At 24.0% G+C, this 14,495-nt stretch overlaps 1 protein-coding gene across 1 annotated transcript; it reads left to right on the forward strand.

The window, feature by feature from the left end:
- The first annotated feature begins 774 nt into the window (after positions 1-774).
- LOC107995203 (larval cuticle protein LCP-17-like) lies at positions 775-2,825 on the forward strand. Its single transcript, XM_017052560.3, has 2 exons — positions 775-892; positions 2,076-2,825. Exons 1-2 carry the CDS (start codon positions 782-784, stop codon positions 2,457-2,459), a joined length of 495 nt encoding a protein of 164 aa, XP_016908049.2. The 5' UTR covers positions 775-781; the 3' UTR covers positions 2,460-2,825.
- The last annotated feature ends 11,670 nt before the right edge of the window (positions 2,826-14,495 follow it).

Genomic DNA, 14,495 nt, shown 5'->3' on the forward strand with positions numbered 1-14,495 from the left:
GTAAAAATATACAATTTTTTAAATTATAAAATCAATCTTTGGGAAATATTTCTTTTTTTTATATCACTTATTTTAATATCTGAGTATAATATCTGAATATAATAATAGGATAATACTTACAAAGGAACATCGATGATTGATACACGCTGATTTCAATGAAAATTTAAATACTTGTTCAGTAGATTAATCTAAGAATTTTTTCATTTTTCATTTTCATTATTTTTTTTATGAAAAAGATTTACCTTCTACTTTTTAGAAAAAATTTTTTATATACATTTATAAGTTCTTCGAAACAATAAATTATTGATATCTTTTCTTACAATTTATAAACAATTTATATACATAGACAAAATTTCAGTTTTAGTTAAAAGAAATAGCAAAAATGATGAAATAATAGTACAAAATTTTATTCAAATCGTTATAAATATCAATCACCAATGTTCTCTTCTTATAATCATTATTGTCTCCTTCTTACATAAATTTCAATAATAAAAAAAAAATAAAAGCATCGTTTCTTTTTTTTTTCTTAAAGTAATCATTTGAATTATACTCACAGTCATACGATGATTGGTAAATCTCTTCAAATTTTCAAATCGATGAAAATAAATATTTTCGAATATTTTCCCCAAAAAATATAGAGACACGATGTTATACGTCGATGAGACGTCGAACGTCTGAACTGTACAAGTGGTCAACACCTATGCGTGCCCCCCTATTAGACCCCCTATCTGAAAATTTCGTAATGTTTGCCGGTGTCTAAGTCTTGGCCAGAAATCTATCAATGGGAGAGAGGTCCTCGCACCTCGCAAGGTTTCGGCACCGCTATATAAACGCGTCCATTAGACTAGCTCTTTACAACCAGAAAACAACTCCGGTCAACATGAACACTTTGGTGAGTTCCGTATGGTGTTGGGTACTTTGGACCATCTACCTAGTTTGTTATTGAAATTGTGTTGTATTAACAGAGATTTTTTTCGTTCAAGATTTTCAATGATTAATTTTCAATTACACGTAAATTAAATTCACAAATTTACCAATTAGAAATGTATTAGAAGAATGATAACTAAACAAAGAAATTTTTCTTAAAATTAAAATTGTTTGTGAGGGAATTGTATGTAAAAGTTTTCGAAAATTTTTGAGATTGAGTATGTAAAATTTATTTTTTGAAATAATAAATTGATTTTTAGATCGATTATAATGAATGTCAGTTTTTGTTAACTATTTCGTATATTTTAAAATTTTTATAATAATTTTAATGAGGAATATTTATTGACAATAGTAATTTTTTATCAAGGATATTAAACTTTATCGTTTTTTCTTTATAATATTTGAAAATAATTTTTTATTTTTTTTATAATATATATAAAATTAAACAGTATATTAAAACAGTTACTTAAATTCTATATTGCAATACATATCTTTTTGTATTTTTAGTATATGTTTATCTACAATTTTTTGATTTATTAAATTTTTAGTCTAAATAGATTATGCAAACCTATAATTATTTTTATGACAATTCTATTCTATTAAATTTTTATTATTTCAATTAAATGTACAATGTGAATCATATTTAAAATCATAACAAAATCTCTCAATACTTTATATTTCTTCTCTTTGGAATTAAAATTTGATCTCTATCATATTGTAAATGAAAGATTATTATTCATGGATATATATTTTTTCAATTTAAACAAAGAATTTAAACAAAAAAATCTTTATTATAAATATATCATCTACTATTCCTTTAACTAATTATCTCAAACAAGAATATAGAATTTAATATCAAAACAAATTTATTATTTCTCAAAATCTCAATTTTCAAAAATATAATCATATTTATTTATATATCATAAATTAATCAACATCAAATATCTATATACTTATACAATTCAAAAACAAAATTTATATTTTACAATATCAAATATCTCAATATCTCTTTTCACATCTGTATAATCTATCCACAAAAACTCCATAAAATAACAAAAAAAAGATTTATCAAATTTTTGTCCATATACAAATACCAACAACATGGTTCAAAACGCAACAAAATTTCAATAGAAAAATCAACTTTCCAGATTTGCGCTATCTTCGCCGTCATTGCGGTTTCTGCATCCGCCGCACCAGTTGACAACACACCAGTGCCTATAATAGCATATAGCGCCGATGGACCGAACGCAGATGGCTCGTATGTCTTCACCTACGAAACTGGAAACGGCATTAAGGTGGAGGAGCACGGTCAATTGAAACAAGTGAACGATACGAATTCGGTAGTGGTCGTTCAAGGATCGTTCAGTTATCCAAATGCAGAGGGATCTCCTGTCGCATTGACGTATGTCGCTGACGAAAATGGTTTCCAACCGCAGGGCGAACATCTTCCAACCCCTCATCCGATCCCGGCCGCGATTCTCAAAGCTTTGGAGTACATCGCAGCCCATCCGGAGCAAGACAATGTACGCTGATCTACGTAATACGCGAATAACAATAAAAGTAGAAATAAGGCGTAATTGACCCGACGATGGATCGAGTGCGAAAGTTTCGAGACTCATCGTTACGCAGTGTATTTTTTATATATATACATATATATATAAGACTTTACTTAATTTTTCAATTTTTTTTTCGTCGAACCGTCAGAAGTCATTATTAACGTAGTGAGTCGTGTGAAACAATGCGATATTGCTTGACATTTTTTTTTTTTTTTTAGAAGATATGGATATGTAATTAAAGTTACAAGTCGTGATTCGATAACGTGATTGATACCTACAATAATGGTTGTGTATAAATATTTGTCTCAATTATACAATAAATTTTTAAGCGTTTAAATTGAACTCGTATCTTCTTAAGTCGTTTTTTTCTTAAATCTGATCCTTTCTTACGCTCAAATATGTGATTATTAAATAGAGGATTCTAACGCATCAATTGTGAATGAAGAATAGTTTTTTTAAGAAGAATTAATTTTAAATTTATTTAGATAGAAATTTGAAACTCTTTTAAAATTGTCGTGAATATAAAATGATAAATATATATTTAAGATCTGTTTACTGTAACTGGTTTTCTGGCGTTCTTAATCCTCAATTGAATAATCAAAAGTGATTAATTAACAATGCGATGAAACAGTTGTTAATTTAAATTTTTTCTTTAATATTTTACATAATTTAATCATGGAATATGTATATTGATATTTATCATTTTATCACATTTTTTTTCAATCATACATTGTTATTCATAATATTTCAGATCGATTTTTACGAATGTGTTTCATAATGATTAAGAGAGAACAAGTTTATAATCGATCAACTTTTATTAAGATGAAAAAGTCAGTTTTATCGTGTTACGTCAAAATTTTGTAACGCATATATACACTAAATACTAGTGTATTATGGAACAATATTGCATAATTGCATAATAAGATGATAAATTACGCTTGTGTTTAGACGTACAGATTCGATTATTCATGCAGATTAGTCAGATCTTTCTTCAAGGAACTGATTAACACTTCTTACGTCACGAGCATCAATCGTAAATGAAGTGTATAAAGATTTAGAAACTGATTATTAAAAAAAAAAATATAAATTTTTTAAAAGAATAAACACCTTATTATATTTATTTTTACGTATCTAATAATCTTTAACGCTTAATCAGAATGTTCTGTTACTTCATAAGATTACCTAAAGAAGATTATTAACTTGACTAATTAATTTTAACGTTCAGTATAAAATTTAATCCTACGAGATAACATATCGATAGTTAATAACATACACATGAATAATATTGTTAATAATTATGCAATGTTTATACAAAATTTAAATCTAAAGAATATGGTATGCAAAAAAGCAAGAAAATATTCAAAGTAATAATACTCATTATGATGATCGAAGAAGACAAATATAATATATAAGACAAATCTTTATTTCTTTAATCAATATAAATTTTATTTTGTATGAACATCCAGTTTATTAATGAAATATATTGATTTTATAAAACTTGTATAAGAAAGCTTGTATAAAAAAGAGAAAATTTATTTATATATCATTATGAGTGAGAAAATAGAAATTTCAAGAATATGTATAAAATAGCAACATCCATTTCATATCTTAAAATATGTATGTAATGTCAAGGATACCGGTAAGTAGTTTAAAAGGAAGAGGAATTTTAAATATCGACGAAATTATAGTGAAAATAGCACACTAATACAGACCGAGAGAAAAGGAAATATATCATGAAGAAAGAGATAAAAAAAATATTATAATTTTTCATAATCATACGCATTAAAATTAAAATAATTAATTATAAAATTGAAACATTTTGAAATATAATTAGATTCAAATCTGGTGAAGTATGGACAAAAATGCAATGAGTTTCGTTTACTATTATAATAAATACAATGATGAACATTTTATGTAATAATACTATAAACAAATAGACGAATAAATATATTAAATTTGTTTTTCGAAATGTTAATGTCTAATTAAACCAAAGGATGATTGTTGGTAGAGGAAAATCAATATCTATATAAACGTTTTGTCCATGAGTTCCGATAAATGGAGTTCTAGTGTATTGATTATTGAAACTAATTAAATTTGGTTAGAATGGGTGGTGATCGAGCGAATGCAAATTGACGTGGTGATGTGTTTGCAGGGATACAATGATCGAAAAGCATAAACGGAATGATTAGAAACTGTGTATGTAGAGTAAATGCAGTTGATTGTGAGTATATCTGTGTACAATAATTTGTGAAAATGTTCGAACGTTTTAATTCTTAATTTTCTTTTCTTTCAAATATTTTTATAAAATAATGAAAAAGAACGTGGTCTTAAGAACAATATTAAATAATATCAACTTTTATCTTCTTCCAGAGAAACAGAAAAGAATTGTAAATTTTCATAAGTTCATAAATTTATCATTCAAAAAAAAAGTTGAAAGAACATCTGAATGAATATGAATTTGAAAATTGAAAAGATATTTCAAATTAAGTCAAATGACAGATTTGAATTAATAAAATGATTTCAAGTTACTTGACAAAAGTTATTAGTTAATTGATAAATACAGGAAGTTCAAATAATTCACATTGATCGAATAACTTTGAGTTATATGTACAATACATATTGCATGTTCCTATTTTTTTTTTTTCACTTTTTCGAAACTGTTTGTTTTCATGCTCATTTCTCAATTAATTCGTCCATATTTTCCAATATTCCGAGCAAACAACAAAGGAGAAACAAAAACGGAGGAAAGCATCAAGGATCCGTGCAGAAGATACATGGCTACATTCCATGAACGTTGTTCGGTGTATGAGACTGATGATGTCATTAACCATTGACCGACATCAGTTCAGAGTTGTCACACATTACACGTAAAACGACAGTGATGCATGGCTCGACAGGGGAAAAGGCGAGTTCCACAAAAGTCGCGCGTGTTTCACGTGACACGCGTTATTCAGAAGAATTATAATTAATATAGCCGCAGTTTGGTTGACCGATTTCTAGGACTCAATGAGAAAAAAAAGGATCGAAATAGAGAAAGACCGAGATTCTTCTTGAAAATTGCTCTATGGATGATTGATAAAATTTTTATTATATTAGGAAATTGTAATATTTATTGATAGATTTAATGTATTGTTTATTTATTGTAATAATGACTTATATAAATCAGAATTTATTGGAATGATAAAACAAAAATAAAAATGTAATTGTTAATCGTTAATTAAATATATTATAATCGTTAATAAATATATATAAATATATTATATTTCTATAATAATGTCAAATTATTAGTAATGTTAATGTCAAATTCTATAGTAATGTTAATATTAAACATTACATGTATCATTATTTTCTGCTTTTATAAGAAATTTATTATATCAATCTTTTTTTGGAATTAATTTTATTAATTGTAATAAAATAATTTTTACTTACAATTGAAATTATTAATAAAAACTTTATTATTGTTTTTATAGATTTTGTTTTTGTTAAATATTTGAATATTTGTTGAATATTATGATCTATTGAGACAATTAAAATATAATATTATATATATTGTGATTGTTGTTTAGTTAAATATAAAATTATCACATATAAATGATAAAATAATAATTAAATATAAAACTTACTATATATAATAAAATTTTTTAAATCTTATTTTTAAGATATCTTTCTATAAATTTTTATATTTGTCTAGAATGCAACCCATGAAAATTAGTTTAGTTATATGTGGTCAAAATGCATCGTTGTAATTTATTCTTGGTTTTAAATTTTTCATTTGCAATTCTTCATTTGTTTTATGTCCTATAATTCCATATTCGTTCAGTTCAAACAGATTAAATTCCTTTTCATCAGCAAATATTATATTGTTCTATCACGTACAATCTTTACGACTTCGCTATAAATTTTTTAATAAATATTTTTTCAAGAGATTTGGCTTCATTTATAGTTACATAAATATATATAATATATTATAACGATTATAGGAGTATAATACAATTAAATATTATTAAGCTAAATAAATTAATCTATATATATATATATATATATGTATATATGAAATTTTCAATAATCATGAAATCAAAAGTTAATCTAAATCAATTAGTTAAATTGTTTTTAATAATTAGTTATAAATAAAAATAATGAGATTATAATTTATTTATAAGAAATTATATAATAAAATATATTATTATAAAAAGTAAAATATTCATAAATAAAGAAATTATTATATTTAAAATGTAATTCAAATGATAAGTGAATTTCTCTAATTGAAAAATTTAAAAAGTGGTATTCTTTTAAAAAAATTTAAATTAAGAACAGAATACTTTCAAAGAAAATAATTTCGATAGTTCATAAACAAATATTTTATTATTTATTTTATAATAAATCTCTATTGATAGAAAGAAAGAAATATGTTATATTTCATAAAATTTATAGACATAAAATATAAGAATTATTCATTGCTTAATATAATAATAAAATAATTAATTAATGTAAATGTTTTTTCCTATTTTGAAAAATAAATAATATCTAATAATGAGAAATTTAATTAAAAAATTTTATTAGTAAAAAATACAAATAATGATAATTTTTTTCTATCAATTCAAAAACTATAAAATTTAAACTATTATAGAAATATAAAATATGAAAATGATATATTATTTAAAAAAATTGAAAATGTATTAAACATAAATTTTTCTTAAGATATAAATTTATATCCAATTTTAATAATAATTGTATTCAATATTTAAAAACAAATAGTTGAATAAATGATGTTTAAATACAATAATCTTCGTAAATACTTAGACGATATCCTTGAAATTAATTCATTAGGTATTTTCCATGTTTAATATATCGCCAATTAAAGCGATTAAATCACCGATTTGTTAACTATGATTAGCTACTGCATTGTATTCGTGGAACTCATAGTTAAGAATTGTACGAAATTATCATTGATAGATAATTCTTTGATTTGCAATAAATATTTATATAATGCTCGTGAACATTTTACATGCAATTAAAAATTTCATTGATTCCTAAAAAAATTTACATATAAAATTTTAAAAGTTAATTTTAATTTCTTTTAAAAATATAATTTTTAAAAATTTAAAAATTAAAATATTTATAAAAGGATATTTTTATGTGAAAAGTATATTTAAAATATAGAAACATATTTTTCGAATTTTTTATTAATAATAACTTCTAATTCAAATTGACAATAATTTTTGTATAAAAATTGTTTGACATTGATTTGATTGGAGAAATCTAAGAATTGAGGATCTTCATTGTATTATTAGTAATGCAGTTTTATAAGTAATGAAAGTGGTAATAAGTTGTAAATAGGACGCTGGTGATATAACTTGAAAAATTATGCAAAATAAATGCTATAACTAAATATGTACGTAGTGTGAAAAATACGTTTGCATGTGAAACGAAAACATTAATTAGTTAGATATTAGTTATATTATATATATATAAAAAAAATTGCATGGTATTATTTGTAAAATTATTTGTATAGCAGAGAAATGAAAAAAGAATTAAATTAGAAAAGTAGAAACAATAAAATTTTTCTAATATTTTATTACATCTTATAATTTTATAGAATAAAAATACAAATAAAAATAAGTTTCGTTCTATTTTATTTTATTTCTATTAATTAGAAAAAAATAATAAAATTAAAATTGACAAGAAAAAATCTAAATCTAAAATCAAAAATATTTCAAAATTCAACATTATTATATATTAAAAATTTTATCACAAAAAATGATAATTCCAATCTTTTAAATATAACGCGTAAAATTTTAATTAATTTCAGTATAAATAGAAATACAAAGATACAAAATATCTTATAAAAAGATTTTCACAAAAGATTCACAAAATTTTCACATATCTTTTATAAATTTAAATTCCAATAAAATCAAATTAAACAATTTTTTCTCATTTTTACAATTTTTCACGAAATGCATATAAAATTCTCTTATAATTACTCTAAGACGCTATTATAGCTCTTTTTCTGGGTTGCAGACAAATGAGCAACCCAACGCTAATAAAACGTTCTAAAGAAATACTATAAAAATACAGCAATAGCATAGCTCCACAATCAATGGGTACACAATTCACCCTTTGACCATCCAGTTGTACATTCTATTTATCAAATACGAACTTTGCTTCCTCAAATACAAAACAAGTAGAAACTTCGCATTCGAGACTCATCGAACCATAGATTACCGATATCTTTGCACGAATCTTCAATTGGTGGGGGGCAAATTACACGCGAGATGGCCGTAATTCGAAATATCTAATCGGCGCTGTGATCATGCAGCGTCTTCTTCGTGGCTAGAGGTCGCATCATTGTACGGACAGAATAGTTCTAAAGTCGTGCAACAAGTTGGATGGCCAAATTGCATAACTAGACTAATAGATCTAATTGCTCGTATTTGATCGTTCCAATAGACAGCCAGACGGAGAAAGTCTCTTATTTCTTCGCGATTCCTCGCATATTTCGTTCTTCGCTTCCTTGTCACGATACAACGCCTTCTGGATTCCATATTGATAGAAGAAGAGGTCACCGTGATCACGCGTGGACTTGGAATGGTAGGGTATTTGTTTAATTTTGAGATTCAATTATAATGATTCATGAAATCTTTCATATATATGCTATGTTAGGTTCAATTAATCATCTGATAATTCTGATTTTAATGAAATTTTTTAAAATTGATTGAATTATGAAATTTATATTGAATACGATTGAAAATATAATATGTTTTGGATGTTTTTATTTCATGTGTATTCTGTAAAATTTTGCATACATTGTATTAATATATTCGTGGGATATTCTTTAAAGGATTGATTCTAGATAAAGTCGAAGTTTATTTATTAAGTTATAAACAATTGAAATTTTTTTGTATTAGAAGAAATGAGATATAGATAGCTTTATTTTCATCATATAGCTGTCTCGTTCAATTCTTCGTTTCATTTCATCTAATGCAAACTTCATATCTTTATAATTTAATAATTAAGTCTTAAACAATACTTTGATATATTAATATAGAAAAAATTTTTTTATCGACGAGAAATATTTTTAAAAATGAAAATTAATGCTGAAAGTTTCAGCATTCTTTCATATTTTGAATGCCATTTTGTCTAGAATTTTTTTTGCAAAAGAAGGATAAAACATTAAACATTTAAAAATTAAACATTTTTTTATATTTTTTTTTTTATAAAAAAGTATTATAATAAAAATTAATTACTTTAAATAAACTCTTATTTTATAGAACAAGTAAAGATTTACAAAATACAATTTCTAAGAAATTGTAAAAGTAAAGAGAAACAAATAATAAAAATATATATCAAAAAGTGAAGAAAAAGAAATTATAATTTGCAAATGTAACATTTAACAGATTTATGTTAGATTTATATATGATGTTCATTATAGAATGAGATAATAAGAAAGAAAATTTAATATCAATAATAGCTTAGTATTAACATTGTAATTTATATTCATGAATGAAGACCATGAAATACTAATATTATTCATACCCTGACTTTTCAATTACATATCATTACATTCTCTATGAATTCTAAACAAAGTAGCATACTTCAAATTCATACAATGTATTTATTATAATTAAAAATTATAAAATATTATTATTTTTATTTATTCAAATATTCAAATATAAATCAATTTACGTTTATTTTATATTACGTAAAGTATACAAATTGAATATTTTATTAATGAATCAATTAATATTTTGTTTATTATAAAAACATTTTTTTATCTTTTTTACTAGATAAAAGACATTTGTTGAATTCATTTTGATGTATCCCTTAATTAATTACATTTTTTAAAAAATTCAAGATAATCTTAAAAACTTATTAAAAAATTATCTTTTATAAAAAATATCAAATATTATGTTTGCAGATTCTTTGAAATTATATTTTCTATAATAAAACAATTTTATTGGTCAATTAACGATAATTGAAAATGATTGAGATAATTCATTATCATTTATCATTATAGAATATTTATTTACTATCAAGTATTAAATATTGGCTTGAAAAAGAAGTCTTGAAATATATTATAGAACAAAATTTTATAATATAATTTATAATATAATTTTATTAAATTAAGACATAGACAATTAAAATATTGCAAAACCTCATTATCCTTATTATCAGTATCACTTTCATGACATATCATAATAATGATCAATTTAAAAAATGTTATTATGTAATACATAAATCATTGATATCTGTAAGCATTCGAGAATCTAATTGTTCTTGGAACAAAAAAAAAATTGATGACTAATACTTTAGAAATAATCCATAATGTCGATTACATTCATTGACATATTAATTAATCAATGACCAATGATTATTATTTATACAATAATTATTCAAATGAATCTTAATTAATAAATTTGAATTTCAAAAATTTTCTAAAATATGAATTTTTCATTAAAGAAATTTCGAAATATGAATTTTAAATAACATAAATAAACATTACATATAAAATATTTAACATTTCATTTATAAGTTTCACATTTACTTATGAAGAAATGTAGAATATAAAATAAAAAAAACAATATTATTTTTAAAAAATATGAAAAGTGAGAGAAAAATTTCCATTGATATTGATATTTAAGATATAAGAAAAAATATATAAATAAATGATAATGAAGAAATAACACACAGTGACACATAGATGCACAAATTTATGAACCGACTTAATGATCAGATAAACGTTCCTCGAATAGGTAATGACGAGGATCTTGTTTGATTCCACAAATTACACAAAAAGAAGTATCATTCATGCCATTAACAATGCTCATAATTGCAACATATGATAAAGACTTACTCAGCGACTCGTTTTTTAAATGTCATCTGTTGAAGACAAGATGAAGCGAAATTTCTGCAACAATCTTGGGTTATGAATCTATCTAGTTTTGATCAAATATACGAAAGATTTTCGAAACTTTCTATGAGAAAGTAATGTGAAAAAAGAAATCTTTTTAATTTCTTTTCAAAAAATGATTCAATAAAAATAAGTTAATGAAAAAAGAATTATATGATTGAAAGTAATAATTTTTTCAAATGCTTTTTAACGAAATGATTAAGTATCAATGAAAAAAAGAAAAAATATAAAAGAAAAAAAAAGAATGATCATTTTAATTTTTTCTTTAAATATTTTTTCAATAAAGAAAATTATATGAAAAAAACAGAATAAAAAAAGAAATAAAAAAGAGTTTAAAATACAAAAAAATATTTTTAATTTTTTTTTTCAATGAAGTGATTAATCTTCAAAAAATAAAATTTAAAAAAAGCAGAAAAAAAAACGAAAAAGAAAACGAAAAGAAAAATTTGTTTAATTTCTTCTTAACGAAAAAATTAATCATCGATGAGAAAAAAGAAGAATATAAAAGATATGAAATGAATAGAATAGAAAAAATCTTTTTGATTTTTTCTCAATAAAATGATCAATTTTCTATTGTAAAAAAGAAAATTATACGCAGAAAAAAGAACAAGAAAAATAATAATTTTTCTATTTTGACGTAATATTTATATATGTTTTTTATATCGATTTAAAAAATCTTTAAAAGTTATTTTTCCTAAAATCCTACTTTTTCAATTATTATTATCGCATGTGCGATACAAATCTCAATGAAAAAGAAAACAATATAGGAAGAAGGGGAATACAGGAAGGAAGTAAAAACGAGTTTTTTTTTATTTCTCAGTTTTTTACACAAATACAAATAGTGCAAACATCAAATACGTCGTGAAATATCGTGACACAACGGTTCGTGTCTCGTTCATTTTATTACATAATCGAAGGTGTGTAGAAAATCATTGTCACGTTATGCAACGACAAAGTAAATAATGCGAAGTTTTTAAAGATACGCCATCTCGAGTGAAGCTGGCTTGTCACGCCTCGAAGCCTGGATAATTCTTGTCCAAAGAGTAACCGAAATTTCGGAATAATTTTATGCGAAAACTGAATCTTTGGATTTATGCGCTTAAATGCAGAACACGTAGTAAAGTTGATAGCGCATACGTGTTCCTTTCGGATAAGAACGTATTAAGTAAAATACATTTTACTGTATATATTAGTAGATGGCGCCACATTTTAAAATGGAAGAAATAACGCTTAAAAGCAAATTGTTACTCACGTTTCATTCTAAATGTTCTTTTGTTCGAGTATTAATTAGAAATCAAATGTATTATTCAAGTAAATATGTGACGTATGCTGAATTACATAGGCGAATAAATTTTGACTTCAGCAATTGACATTTTAAAAAACAATAGATATTTCATAATATAGTTGTTATTGTTTTTGTTTATTATGTTTAAAATATATTTTATTTAAAAATAGCAAATGTCTTATTAATTTTTTTTAAAAAAAAGGTATCATATTTTAATTTTATTTAGTTATTTAATTATTTAATATCAAATATAATTGAAAAACTAATTCGAACATTAATATTGGATTTAAAACCTATTTCGAAAAAAATAATAGTTTTTAAGTAGAATCTAAACAAATTTGATAAATTTGAATTGTATGCAAATAATTGTAATACAGTAATTTGATTTTTGTAATACATAATTATAATATCGTGTAATTCATAAATATAATTCTAGAGAAATTCTGATGACACGAAATGAGATGAAAATTAAAGGTACTAAAATTAAGTTGAAATGATAAGTTTCAAAAATAAGCAAATTTATATATTTGTTTAAAAGTAAGAATATTATACGAAACAATAAGCAGAATAGAATAAATCATGTAATATGACATTTTAATCTTAGGATTTCTTAGAATATCCAGTTAGAATAGATTCGCTTAAAAACGATTGGGGTATCTCGATCCATTTGAATTGCAAAACATTTACATTCATATATCTGTAATTTATTTAAATCTGTATGATTCATGTATTATTTGTGATATATAAATTCTATTTATAATACAATTGAACGATAAATTTAATATTATCGTTTTTTTTATTATATTATTACACCATTACTAAACAATCTACATGCAACAATTATAATTATCTTAATTCTTTCAACAATTTATTTATAATCAATTGTAATTCTTTTTTTCATAAATAAAAAAAAAGACTAATGAAAAATTATTACATTATCATAAATTACTAAATAAAAGATCATAAAATAAAATTATGAATCAAATTCAAATTTTAATATCTTCAATATTATTATAAAAAAATAACTTTTATTAGTCATCAGCAGTACACAAATAGCAAGAAAAAAATTATCAAAATTATCAATTATTACACTATCATATTCAAGAATCATTAAATTTAACCAACCATGTATACCTTTCATAGACATTTCTCCTCTAATGCGCAATTAATAGGATCCGCGGTATTTCCACGACAATGTCGTCGTGGACGGCTCGTCATTCAACTTCGATCACGAAAAAGACGTTTTAAATTGATCGATTGGAACAAAACGTTGCATTAAGAATTTTCTGAAGGAGATGATCGATAGCGGCTACAATCTAACGGATTTACGCGAGTCCTATGGTGCTTCGGGGCATCAAAGGCGCACGTAATGAGCGCGCACAGCAAATAAATCGTAAAACTGACGAAGAAGTTATGGTAGAGGGCGACCTTGACATATAAGTGTGTATATACCGCGAGCATTCTAAGAGAGCGCCTACCCGGAGGCTAGAAGACGTAACGCACGCCAAATTCAATTTCACTTTCATCCAGGTGGTGCAGGTGGCGCGCACATCTTTGTATGTATTCTTCTGTCTCGAAGGTAGGAATCGAAAAAAAGAAACATATCCCGTTTGGAAAGCCAACGATCGACTCATGTTTGCTCTCGTGGGCCTGACGAGAAAGTGATCAGATGTTGTAGATGAGAGATATGGTAATTCAAAGCATTAAAAACGATGCTTAATGTATTATGTACTTTAGACGAGGAAGTGAATGGTTTTTTCGAACAAATTGATGGAGCTCAGTCAATGGTTGAAGTTATACGATACACGAATATTTAGAA

This window comes from Apis cerana, linkage group LG2 (assembly GCF_029169275.1).
Source record: "Apis cerana isolate GH-2021 linkage group LG2, AcerK_1.0, whole genome shotgun sequence".
Classification (NCBI taxonomy): domain Eukaryota; kingdom Metazoa; phylum Arthropoda; class Insecta; order Hymenoptera; family Apidae; genus Apis; species Apis cerana.

Excerpts from the sequence above, each read along its gene's own strand:
- LOC107995203 (XM_017052560.3), top strand. The coding sequence starts at position 782 with ATGGGAGAGAGGTCCTCGCACCTCGCAAGGTTTCGGCACCGCTATATA. Across the intron at positions 893-2,075 it reads CGGTCAACATGAACACTTTG|ATTTGCGCTATCTTCGCCGT; the intron begins GTGAGTTCCGTA and ends TCAACTTTCCAG.